This window comes from Ruditapes philippinarum, unplaced genomic scaffold, assembly GCF_026571515.1.
Source record: "Ruditapes philippinarum isolate M1 unplaced genomic scaffold, ASM2657151v2 ctg4661_1_1_1_1, whole genome shotgun sequence".
NCBI lineage: Eukaryota > Metazoa > Mollusca > Bivalvia > Venerida > Veneridae > Ruditapes > Ruditapes philippinarum.
In genome coordinates, this window is record NW_026857275.1 from 33,804 (window position 1) to 47,284 (window position 13,481).

General features: G+C 33.9%; 1 protein-coding gene across 1 annotated transcript in view; it reads right to left on the bottom strand.

Moving 5' to 3' along the window:
• Positions 1 to 13,481, bottom strand: part of LOC132749251 (uncharacterized) — a 29,330-nt gene that overhangs the window by 2,761 nt on the left and 13,088 nt on the right. The window contains exons 10-31 of the mRNA XM_060738971.1: positions 12,948 to 13,113; positions 12,719 to 12,766; positions 12,154 to 12,288; positions 9,954 to 11,963; positions 9,276 to 9,526; positions 8,912 to 9,098; positions 8,352 to 8,455; positions 7,924 to 7,984; positions 7,324 to 7,508; positions 6,862 to 7,087; positions 6,118 to 6,245; positions 5,652 to 5,859; positions 5,275 to 5,367; positions 4,672 to 4,985; positions 4,254 to 4,459; positions 3,686 to 3,877; positions 3,308 to 3,503; positions 2,737 to 2,899; positions 2,307 to 2,578; positions 1,894 to 2,092; positions 1,186 to 1,335; positions 273 to 962 (exon numbers count right to left, since the gene is read on the bottom strand). Of these exons, the coding sequence (XP_060594954.1) occupies positions 273 to 962; positions 1,186 to 1,335; positions 1,894 to 2,092; positions 2,307 to 2,578; positions 2,737 to 2,899; positions 3,308 to 3,503; positions 3,686 to 3,877; positions 4,254 to 4,459; positions 4,672 to 4,985; positions 5,275 to 5,367; positions 5,652 to 5,859; positions 6,118 to 6,245; positions 6,862 to 7,087; positions 7,324 to 7,508; positions 7,924 to 7,984; positions 8,352 to 8,455; positions 8,912 to 9,098; positions 9,276 to 9,526; positions 9,954 to 11,963; positions 12,154 to 12,288; positions 12,719 to 12,766; positions 12,948 to 13,113 (6,184 nt within the window). The remainder of the gene's footprint in view (positions 1 to 272; positions 963 to 1,185; positions 1,336 to 1,893; positions 2,093 to 2,306; positions 2,579 to 2,736; positions 2,900 to 3,307; positions 3,504 to 3,685; positions 3,878 to 4,253; positions 4,460 to 4,671; positions 4,986 to 5,274; positions 5,368 to 5,651; positions 5,860 to 6,117; positions 6,246 to 6,861; positions 7,088 to 7,323; positions 7,509 to 7,923; positions 7,985 to 8,351; positions 8,456 to 8,911; positions 9,099 to 9,275; positions 9,527 to 9,953; positions 11,964 to 12,153; positions 12,289 to 12,718; positions 12,767 to 12,947; positions 13,114 to 13,481) is intronic.

A 13,481-nucleotide genomic window follows, 5' to 3' on the forward strand; every position in this document is an offset into this window, starting at 1 on the left:
TAATGCATAGTTACAAATAGATGTACATTTACATGTTAATAAAATTTTGTTATTTTTAATAAGTAAAATTCTTCAACTCAATGTAATCGTAATAATTTGCAAATATTTGGATGTGAAAAATAACAAAAACAAAAAAAACAAAAACAAAAAAAACAAACAAACAAACAAAAAAAAAGAAAAAGAAAAAAACAACAACAATTAAACAAAACAAACAAAACACAAAGAACAAACAAACAGAAACATAACATTGAATTAAATAAATATGTATATACCCTCTCCCCTTGCTCCGCTTCCACCATGACCTGCACCAGACGCCGTTTCGGACCCCGTATATCCACGACCTGGGTTAATTAGTCCATAAATACCATATTCATTTGTGTTAATATCTTCAACTCTGTATCCGAGGTAATCTGCATTAAGTTGTCCGCCTGCATCAATGGTAATATTCAAAGACTTGAAATACAGATGTGTTCCTCGAATGAGGCCTCCTCCATCAATATGTGTTGAAATAGTCGTAAAGTGAATACCATATTCTTTTACAGGGTCAGTAATCATGTGGATATATCCGCCGGTTTTAACATGAACAAATTTAAACTCGTAGTTACTGTTCTTTAAGTCATTTGTTTTTCCTTCCTTGTAAAGCCAAAGGTTTCCGTCGTGATGGAGCGTTAGATTTTCCACATATGCCAATGTTCCATTTAGAAATATATCAATGTCTTGGACATATGTATCAGGTGCAAGACCAAGAAAGCCATTTGGATATACATGAACGTTAAATGGAAGATCAATTCTTGGCCGTTTTAAATCCATGATTTGATTTGCTCCAACATGTATAGCTCCCGTGCGATCACCAATCATGTTTTCAAAGTATATAGATGCATTTGATCCTACAGGATTCGTCAGAACAGCTAAGTGGGCGTTGCCATATATTTGTAGCTCATCGAAGTAGTACTTATTTGTAGCTATGAAAAGAAAAACAGATCCATAAACATATATAAATACATGCAAGTTCCGTCATTATCATACAAAAGATATAAAAAATATAATTTTCATGTATATAAACATTTTACCTTCCAAAAGATATAATTTACAAATTTTAGTTCATATAAATCTGCTAAAAATGATGCGTTTATATCATATTTTATGGATAAAAAGTACTTGAATCATATATCATAGTTAACTTACTTGTTTCGAATCTGCTGTTAATACCATGGTGTGGTAGAAACCATGTATGTGATGTATCCCTTGACAGGTCAGAGTAATCTGCAATAACTCCTTTCTCACCAACAACACCCCTACCGATGTTGTTTACAAGAAGTGTAGAGTGTTTGTAGCCTGTAAATGAAATATTGACAAAGTAATCCTTAGTTAATTTTTTACACGTTAATTTAGAACTTAGTAGTTTCAATAATATGGTTTTACCGCTTGGTATCATTGGCTGCATTATTTTGGCTGACTTAAGTGTCCACTAATTAAAGATAAATAAGATCAACCATGTAGCAAAATTGTTTGCTTATGCTATATTAATAGCTTACATTTACGATCAGATAACATATATTTGCAAATTATTTAAAGGTGAATCTTTATTTCTGCTGTAGTAAATACAAAATACATAAAGATAAAATTGGAATCGTTCAGTTACCCATTCCTGGCAACTGTTGTTGGCTAGTGTTGATCGAGCCTATACTTGAACTTGAAAATGCAAGAAATTTTTAGTTATTTGAGGATCCACCTTTTAAATGACCGAAACCTTTATTTTGATATTTCTGCTGGAAACAATATTTCGCGTGAAAAAATTATTTGAAAATACATATTTCCATTTCCATCTCTTCAAAAACATAACCTTGACATTTTTAACTTATTTTAGAGCCCAACAAATTGTTAGAGGATTACCATTGTGATAAAAGAATGCTGTCCCTGAAGCACCGTCACATTCTGGTATTGACGTGTCACCTCCAAACACATCCCAAGATCCAGAGAAAGTAAAGTTTTTGTTGAAGAACATAGCAATTCTACCACCTGACCCACCGCAGCCTTGAATATTATTGGTTGTTGAACCGTCTCCACCAATTACTTGGAACTCACCATATCCCTGTAAAATTAATCAGTAATCGTAATTTACTTACTTTTTGTAGAAGTAAAAGTAATCGTATTTTAGAGATTTAATCAAGATCGCATAATTGTATTATACACTTTATAGGAAATCAACAAGAATTAAAATTATGTTATAATTATATCAACAAGATATATTCATTTGGTCCTATCATAGGAGCAAAGTTATTCTTGGTTTTATTTGCACCCCTTACCTTTATATTATTAACATCTATCAATATTGAGCCTCCACTTCCACCACCACTAGACCCAGTGCCAGGCTCTCCATTGCAGCTAATTTCACCGTCGTTTTGCAGTTCCTTTGTTACATTAAGGTAAATGGTTCCACCACCTCGACCACCGTTTCCGGAAACTGAGGATTTCCCGCCAGAACATCCAAGGTCAATAGGTTCGAAGATTTCTCCATATGGTGCTCCCGTAAACATATTGTCAGAACTCCCACCTCCTCTTCCACCATGTCCAGCACCTAGGAAATAATATGTTAAATTGTTTGCTACATCCACAACTAAGTCCTTGTACTAGGATAAAGCATATCTACTCCACATTATAAGCGCATATATACTAATTTTCATTGACTATCAAATAATTATTAAATGAATGAAATAACGAAGTACTTTATTTTACCTGATCCAGCCTTTCCATCTTTACCACGATACAGGATGTTGCAGGCGACATTATGCAAATCTCCTATTATTTCTCCTAGGTCATCAACTATAAGTGTAGCAGCTTCAACATTCACTTTCACAGCGTGCACTATTCCTCCACCTTTGACTCGAAACTTATTCGCCTATAGGTAAGGTATTTGTTTTAAGAATATATTATAACATTTTCGTCATCTGATCCTTTAATTTATTTGCAAATACAGCAATCATTTGAAGAAAAGCTAGACAAATATTTAAATTTTAACATGACATTGTTTCACAGTTAATATATATCAGACTACACAGACACTACAAAATACACCAATGTTCATGATCTGTATAATTATGATAATTAAATATGTTACTACTTTCGTTACTGACAGACTTAAATTACGTTGATAACATATTTTGTCTGTGAAATACAACGTTTTAAGCACTGTCTTCAAAATAATATAAAGAAAAACAGAATCCCAAAAGATAGCCCAAAACGGCAAAATTGAAAATGTTGCAGGCTCAATTTTGATTCCAGTCTTTAATAGTATAGAGTTTATTACCTTGATATTAATAATATCATTTGCCCCTGTTAGATCAGCCGTTGAAGTTATTTCACCGCCCGCAGCTACCGTTATTTTCTCGAAATCAAATAAGCCTTTATCGGGAAATACCCCTGTTCGCTTTGTGTTACCTTCTTTACCGAGATAAAGAGAACATTTTTCGCCAACAGTTACATCATGGACACCAATAGTACCCCTGAAGTAAATGGAGAAAGTTATTGTTTGTCTAAGGTGAAAAATAAAAAAAAACAAAAAACTGATACGTTTTTTAGGTCAATGTTTTCATTGAAAAGTGTCTATATTAAGATGGAAAATACACTTGCAATCTTTATTATTTGTTAGTATTTCACGATAACCAAAAGAACAACAATAACTGACCATATGTGCATTTTTATGTTGTAGCACGTGAAATCAGGTGGCAAGAGTAATGTTCCTCCCTCATACACGTACACATTCACAAGAAATTCAAGATCTTCAGGATGCTGCACAATGACTAATTGCTCGGGTCCAACATGCAAGCTTCCTGTAGTGTCTCCTTCAAATCGGTACGCTTTAAGATCAAAGATGTTTCTGGAAGAAACCAAACAAAAATGAATGGCATGCATCGCCTTTTCGAAAACATTTAAAAGCGATATTTCATATTGAACAGTAGTAGAAGCAAAAATTGACAATATATTGATCAATAGATTCAATATAATCCTTTTTCAAATTCGTTTATCATTATAACATATTATTGATGAAAACTAAAGAAAGAGAGAAAGAAACATCTTCCACCTTACATCTAAAATGTTTATTCTATGCACAAAAGTTATTGAGTATTTCATTACATGTCTATTACAATGGAAACATATATAGCTCAATTTCACAATGGTCAATGTTGATTTAAGTCTTAAAATGCGTTGCAAGCTGTCGGATTACATAACATTTACCCTTTATTAACACTTACGATTTAAGGTTTGGATGAATTGCCACGTGAGCGTTTCTAACTATTTTAATCGTGTCCATTTGTTTTAGATCTGTTTCGTGAAGCCATGTTCTTCCACCTTCCTTGTTAAACCCAGCATATGAGTGGTCTGCAATCCCAAGTGTTGCCTTTGATCGACCGAAGTTGTCGATTATCAAAGTTTCATTCTGGGCACCCGCCTTTACATCCTTTAAATTTAAATACACAATCTCTCTTAGCATATGAAGTTTTTAATAAATGAGTGTAACATCGTCGTTCTGTGTAAGCATTTATTTTATATATGCGTTTTATTTAACGGAGGAAGAAATAGATGTTTTGTTCAGTAAATATGATGCTGTTACCAATTAATAGCAGAAGGCTTACTTTCATAACCTAAAATATTGCAACTAACAAATCAAACCTTCAAATACACTGTGCCTGCCCCTCCGTCACCTGTAGAACTTGAACCTCCTCTGGCATCCAGTTGACCAAACCAGTATTGAGCCGTCTTATAATATACTGCCAACCTACCACCTCCCCCAGCACCTGTATTAGTTGCACCTGTTCCCCCAACAACCATAATATTTCCTGATCCCTCAAAGTCACGTGTATGTATTCTGATAAATCCGCCACTTCCTCCGGAAATAGTTGTAGAGTGACCAGGATTTCCATTTGATTGAATGATTCCCTCAATTAGTAGGATTTTGTTTATATTGAGGTCAAGAATTCCACCACCTTTATGAATTAAAAAATATTATTCATTATGATGTTATACGTTTCTGGAAAAAAAGTGATTCCTCGAAAAAATTAAAATCAGCACAATTACATGCAATTGCAAACTGGGTTTGATTGAATCTGTACATGAGGTATAATGAAAAAATGCAACATCCCTCACGCCCCCTAGCACCGGCTTGAGCGATACTCAATATTCAACACTTAAAAGTGCTGGAATCAATGATCCCAGAGGCTAATAAATGTCTGTTCTGTTCCTATAAAAAAAGAAAATACAGACGTCACTGATTACCTGCTCCGTATGTAGAAGTAGCTGCATGACCACCGCTTCCAAACATCAAGTTTATATTATACACGCTACCATAAACATGGCCAGCTGTTCCGCCTGCAAAACAATTTAATTTGATTACAGAATGAATGCTAAAAACACAAAGACATGATATACGCTTATTCGTTTATTATGATTATCAACAGTTCTTCATATGTACATGTATTAATAGAAATTGTTATTAAGTACTTACAAAAATAATATACAATATGAATGTTTTCAGTTGTTAAACATTATAATTATTTTGGTTTAAAAAAAAATATTGAGCTCGATCATTCTTTTGCGTGTTATCCACTTGAAAACGATTGAAACTTGTATTATTAAAGAATTTTGAATGGTACCACTATTCCCATTTCCTCCACGACCACCAAAGCTGCCTCCCCCACCTATTGACCCTTCCCCGTCACCATCTGTAAGTCCTTGTCCAGAGAGTGATAGTAGCCCGAGTTTCTCCACTTCAAGAATGTCAGTGTCTATTTTCAGATTTCGAGCTAGAAGTAATCCACCAGCCTCTATAGTAATTAGTCCATTACTGATACCTCTCCGAACCTATACCAATGAAATATATGGTCAACACAAAGATTTAATCACACTGAAATAACTTTAATAAGTATTTTTATAATGAGAAACAACATGTCGATTACGGATATCAGAAAAGAAAAGAGATAAAATGACACTTTTCTATTTATTTATTTATTAATTTATTTATTTTTTATTTTATTTATTATTATTTTTTTTAAAGCAAACAATATATTGTGAAGGTGTTTAAATGGCTTAGTTTTAACTTTGAAGAAATGCGCAATATACCTCAAGATTCCAAACATCTCTTTCGTCTCCATAATTTGTCCTTAAATCCAATATTCCACCATCCTGAATGGTTAGATTGGCGAATTTATTTGTCCGAATGCCAGCGCGACCAAGAATAATGTTTCCACCTGTCCAAAAATAAATAAATAAAATGAAACAGTGGTTTAAAGCTGGTTTATCTTTTGATACAAAAGAATGGTTGTTAATACAAAATACTTAAAACACCTATCATGAAACGCCGTGTTTTATCTATCCATTTTGTATTATGATACTTAAGTTGTATAGTTTTCAAAAAAGCTGTATACTCGTAATAAACACTTAACTTAAAATAGAGAAAATTAGAATCCCTAAAGAACGCCCAAAACATTATAAATGGAAATATTGCAGGCCCAGTTTGATTAAGTCTGTCCATGGACGTATTGCATGGAAAGTACAAGTTACCGCCCACGCCCGCTAGCACTGGCTTAAGCAGAATTCAACATTTAAACACGAAAATGGTAAAAATTTTTAATTTGGAATCATCCGCAGACGTGTTCTATTCGATTCCATTACGGTTTTATGACACCTTTCTAGTTAAGATGTATAATGAAAACACTATATGCTACTTAATGTATGGATAAACGCACGGACAACAACTTCCGTTTCTGAATTCAAGCTATATAACTTAATATCATATTTTTGTTACACAGAGAAGAACGCAACTGTTTAACTCAATTTGGATTATACAAAATACAATTAACAAACCCGTAGAGACAAGTATATGTGTTTTTGTTCCTTCAATTGGTCCCCAGAATCGTCCGGATGTAGATCGCAACTGGTTTGCAGGACATGATGTCGCTTGTGTTGGCATACCTAGACCTCTTTTGTCTAAAACCTGACGGAATTCAAGGGTGGCTTCTGGAGTGATCCAGGTAGCGCCTTCGTATAGGAATACTTCATATGTAACGTTTGCTCGCTCGTATCTTGCAACCTGACAATTTATACAATTTGTACAATGTTAATGCCTCTGCATTTTGTTTCATGTTCCTGCTTTTCACAGTAAACATATCTGTAGTGATATGTGTGTATTTAACAAATAAAAGAAATTAGGGTTTTGTAATGAATTTATGTCAGAAAAGCGTTTTTTATAATCCAATTCTAGCGACATTTGATGTGTGCATCTCCTATTTCAGCAAGATTATTTTTGTAAATTGAATATGATAATACCTTTGTCAATATGAACGTATGACCTGGCCCAATATGCAGATGGCCTGTATCGTCCCCGTACATAACCTCGGACTTTAAAACAGTCCCAGTGCCGTTCAACGTCACATGAGCACCACCATACAACTCAACATGGGTAAAGTCAAATGTAAAGTTATCAGTTGATGGCCGTAAATAAGCAATCGCACCTGTATAATAATCGATATATTTTATTGATGATATATAGATGAAGAAACCCCACCTTTGTAAGCAACTAACGCTATAAAATAACAGGGTATATGTTACGTGCAAACTTGATTTCAAGAAAAGTTCGATCGTAACAAAACTCTTCAATATCAATATTTCTATCAGGCTAATACCAACAAAGAAAATGGTTATATTTATGACTGAATAAAGAAACGTATTGATATTTTGCAAGCCTTAATGTTATGCATAAAATCAGGTTAACTTCGTAAACATTTTTCAAAGCAATAGCAAAATAATCTGACATTTGTGCAAAACAAACACACTTTCATGGTAAAATCTATTTTCATTTTGATTTTGTTTTTCATCCCGGTAAATAACTAGAAGTATTATTAGCAAGGATATGAGTACTAAACCTACCAGTTTCACGGTAAACATCAAATTCTTTTGGCCCAGCAACATTCCCTGCAGGCTCTGAAACCTTTAAATATACCAAAAGTTTTTTAGTTTTATTGAACTAAGACAAATGCAGAAAACATAGCAACACCCTTTAAGTACAGACCATGATCATAAAGTACGTAAGCAAATATTCACAATTAAGACCACCCCACAGTTAAGACCACTTTGGAGCAGTTTCAATGGTGGTCTTAATTCAGGGTTTTCACTTTACATTTATAGATAGTAATAATAGATGAAAAATTAAAGATATTGATACATGATAATACTATATATATTTTTTATATACTTTTTGTTTAAAACACTTAAAAGTCTGAATACCAAAAAGAGAAGATTAGACAAAATAAATTTCAAAGATGCTTCAGATTTCGAGATGCTTATTCTATGTTTACCTTTGGCTGTTTACAACCGTTGTCAATCCGAAGATTTCTTATGGAATCGCCTTGGAAGTATGATATTCCCGGTCCACCGTGTTCACCTGAACCCGAGCTGCCACCTTAAGTCAAAATAAAATTATTATATAAACGAAAAGATACTTTTCTTTAAAAAATTTAATGCATTTTTAAATTATTACAATATCTATTCAGGTAAATATTTAACGCATTAAACTGATGGATGATGTATAGCGTATTTTTTTAAATGGTCGTTTACTTGATTTTAACACTCTCAAATATAAAGAATTCCTAAGGTGTACGCGTACTCATGTTTGACTATTATAGAGGTTAAATAATATGTGTGAAACATAATTTATGGTTTGGTTTTAACTACTGTAAGTTTGTTAAGCATAAAACTATCAAAAGTATGTACATGTATGCTCTACAATTTATTTCTTTAATAAGTATAAGTTAAATTTATAGCAGCTAAAGGTGATATATTAAGATCAAAGTTACAAATGTGCCCTTTTATTTACTTATATACTATAATGCCTTTTACTTCTAAATATATAATATACCCTTTGCTTGTACATATCCACTATGATAATTAGCTGTTTTGAAGTAAACATGTATACGTCCGCCAGCCCCACCACCACCATGGCCCGACGAAGACCCGCCATTACAATAAATTTGTCCAGTTAACTCAAATGTCTTGTCAGAGTTTATAAAGATGTCTCCACCACTTCCACCACCAGCAAATGGCGACTACATGAAAGCAAAACACATAAGGATTACGTACATAAAGACAAAATAAATATAATTATTCTTATCTATAGTTAATCTTTTTATAAAAAAATTTGCTGTACTTTAGCTTTCTGTTTTCATTCAAATATTAAATGAATAACTATTTAAGCGATAATAGATTGTCATTTAAATATTTACTTTTGCATTGCCTCCGTTTGCTTTTATCTGCCCACTGATCTTGACACTTGTGGTAGCATTTATATATAAATAACCACCGCCACGCCCTCCTGTTTTCTCAAACGGCGAGTGACTGCCACCGCCAGAGCCCCAGGAACTATTGGTAAAGATGTTACCATATGAATGTAAAGCTCTCATACCACTATATCCGCGGCCTCCCCGTCCGCCGTGCGAAGCTCCGCTTGCTCCTTGTGTATTTATTTGTCCCTTTCCTGATAAGAAAAGTATACAAGTATAAATTTTTTCCAGCATACAACTCTGTATAAATGACATGATAATGACAAGCGGACAAAAATACAAAAGATCTCCCGGTTAGCTCAGAAATCCTGGGAAAATTGTATTAAAGTTTTTAGAATTTTCTGTCAGTTGTATGTTTTTTATATTGTTTTATCATATCATTGTTATCTAAGTCTCATTTTATCCCATGAAACTTCAACAAATTATTCAAATAAGTGATAGCGTTTTTGATTCATCTTGAAATCTATACCTTAACTTGAATGGTCTTTAATAACTTGGCGACTACTTTTTCACAGAAATTACTATGATAAAGTCCCGAGATTTGATTCAAGTAAATTAAGAAATGGACCCAAAAATGCACATTAACATTTTAAAAGCTGATTCATCGCTAGAAATACTCACCTGGCCCAGTGTCATAGATGTATCCGCCTTCACTGATATCTATCGTCCCTGATATGTATACGTGATCAAGACGTTCTACAGTATCATCAAGATGCCCAATAAACATTGATCCAGCTTTCATCATTCCGTTGACAGTTACTGTGTTGTACAACAATTTCGATTCACTCACACCTTGGTTAGTATCTTCTGGCATGTGCTGGTATTCAATATCTACCGTCCCACCACTGTCTATGGTGAAGGTTCTTCCTTTAACGACAGACACTCTAGAAAAGTCTACAAGACCGCCGTTTTTTACAGTGAAGGACAAAATATTCGCATCCGATGAGGGGTGGGAATATAAACTTCCACTGATATCAGCTTCATTTACAATCCATTTAGTATTCCGAGATTGCCAGATTGATCCTGAATCCATTTGAATCCTTGACGAAATTACTGAAGATTCGTCGCTCCACACTGATGATGTCTGCGAGTCAAATGACATGGTTCCCTTTGACCCGATATGGATAATGAGGTCTGTATCACTACCGTTCATGTTAACAACTCCAAGACATTCAAAATGGCCATTTACATATAGATAGTCCATCATCATCGGCCCTTGCGCTCGGAAGTAAAATGATCCCTTTTCAAAAATGTTCAACCGATCCCAACCTTCATTAGTTTTGAAATAATTCATAAATAATCCCGCTTTTAAAGTTCCACCGATCGAGAAATCATGAACTCTAATGATTGATACGTTTGTCCAGGCCTTCGTACTTGGGGCATATGAACCTAGAGCTACTGATCCGCCAACATCGATATGAACGGTCTTTACCTTTTCAAGAGACAGTCCTTGCAGATACAGTGGATATGATGATGTAACGGTTCCATTTACGTATAGCTCATGTACTTTAAATGCTTTGCAGGGTCCAAATGACCAGGAGCCATAGGTATTTACAATGATTTCATCAATACCTATATCGATTTCAAGATCCCGTGCGTTAAATATTTTGTCTATGGTCAAGCCTCTCGTTTTTAAAACATTACATGTTTGATTTGTCGTCTCCGCATTCGTCCGAGCAGGAAGATTCATAGTACTAAGCTGTAGTTGTCCGTACGGGTTGTGAATGTTAAATGATATAATACGTCCATCAGTCGATTTGTGTGATTCAAAAGTGGCTGTGTTGGTCACGTACATTCTACCAGCTATTGATACAGTGTTGACTAAAATCGGTCCATCGGCTGTGAAAACAAAATTTCCCTTACCATCAAGAGAAAACTGGTCTACTCCAGCACCGAAAGAGAGAGTACCTGGACTGAATGCACTGTTGATCTTTACAATTTCACATTCCATAGTTATGATATCTGATGTAGAAGGCCATATTAGTTTACCACTTTCCAATAGGAACTGTTTGCAAGGATACACAATTGACACATACTTCTGTAAATTCACCTGACCTCGAATATCTATATATGGGCCAATATACATATCGGAACTTATAGGGTCAAAGGCTACATCACCTTTGTAACCGACAATAAACTTTTTGATAACATCATAAATCTTCAAACTATGTGCATGAAAGGTCCCATCAATCTTTATTTCGTTAGTTTCAAGATGAAAAAGAGAATTTTGGTTTGTAATGTTCATTGTAGCCTTTTCTTTTATTTCAAATCTATTACAATAAATACGATTTGTGGAAACGGAATCAATTGTAACAAAAGCTAAATTCGCAAGAACCAAAGACTGATTTTCAGGTCTGGTGAAATTGATATCTCCACTGACATATATGGAACTGGCGAGAGTTACTAAAACATCTGCGTCAAAATTCATGGAAGAGTGTTCGTGGATGTGCGCATGCGCTGTCATGTCACCATCTATATCGAGTGTCGTATTATGTATTAAGTGAATCATGGACCTTCCGTCTCCATATACATGTTGTAAGGTATGATCCGAGGCTACGGCGAGGTGTGAACCATCATTGATGATAACAAATGCAAGATCAGCACCGTGGTCAAGGATGAATGCGGCTCCACCTGCAAAAATATTCATGTAGTCACAGATGTACTTAATTTTTCAAAAGTAAGTTTTTGGAGGATCTTCATGTAGCAGATGAGTAAATTACAAACAAATTACTAAAATCAAATCATATAATTATCATAATAACCCTTTTTTACCATATATCATTAGAAATACCACTTAAATACTCGTATGTCAAAAAGTTACCCTGCGAAAGAATGTCCATCTTTTTGCAAGTATTATCCATTTTGATATTTGTGTCTTTCCCAATGTTGTCAATTATAACTGTTGAAGCAGAGTTCTTCCTCCAGTAATAAAAAGTACCTGGACCTCCAGGGCTTCCTTAAAAGTAAGGAGATAAACTTGGTTTTAATATAGGAGATTAGATTATTAAAATGATAAGATGTAAGCTAAAATTCAAACAGAGTACAATTAAAAATAAAATATTTTACTTGTATGTTCATGATATAGTCCTCTGAAATTCAAAACGCTGTTTACCAGCAAATAATTATGTGTAATCGTAGAGTTTCATTCGAAATAAATTCTCGGATATGGTTCTATGGTAACATACTGTATTATCTACATGAAAGTATTAAACAAAAGTTTTTTTCTTTTTACATTGCGCATACAAATTCTTTCATTGCTTAGGAACAAAAATCATATACAACAATGTATGAGTATTTATAATCATCCGATAATTAACAATATAACGGCTAAAATAAAACTACATGGTGTACACATCTAGAAATGATAAAAGTAAGGAAAATATTACCTTTAGACGCAGGTTCACAAATCCCCTTTGGAACAAGAGAAGTTGTTCCTGGAAAAAATAAAAACAAGAACTCATTTTTAAATGCAAAAAGAGCCAAAAGGAAGTAATACGATAATTGATCGGTCGCGTGTCGGCATTTGAATTCTTATATGGTATCAAACAGTTGACAAAGTTGCCTCATGTACAATTAATTAACTACATGCGTCCTAGAAACTTTGAATTGATTTACCTGGAGCATATCCGTTCAGCCTAAATGCAAGTTCTATTCCACCATGATACGATACGGGATACAAACGTATTCTGGTTGTGTAAAGAGGCCTTGGTAACATTTGTTTTACTGTGTCCTGTCCATTAGAGTTGCCCTCAAAAATGTAATTTTTATCTCCTAGGCTTTGCTGAAAGAATTATATGCTAAATGTAAAATCTTCTAATTAAATGACATACAATTAGTCAGAATGATGTCAGTAAAGGTGGACTATATTTTTCTCAAATTGTCGTTTTTGAGATTCTTCTTAGAAAATGTTACATAATTAACCAAAGACCCACCATCTTTTAGGAAGTTGCCAAAGCAATGATGATAAGAATTGATGTGTGACTACTTGAAATCATAAATTACAATGCAATATTTAAATAGTATACACAACTATTTTTATGTTGTATATCTGTATGTCATTTTATACTAAGAAAGAAAAGTAAAGTCTATATTGTCACGATACAAGAATAAACATTTTGATATCTGTATACGGAATATTCCTATAATTTG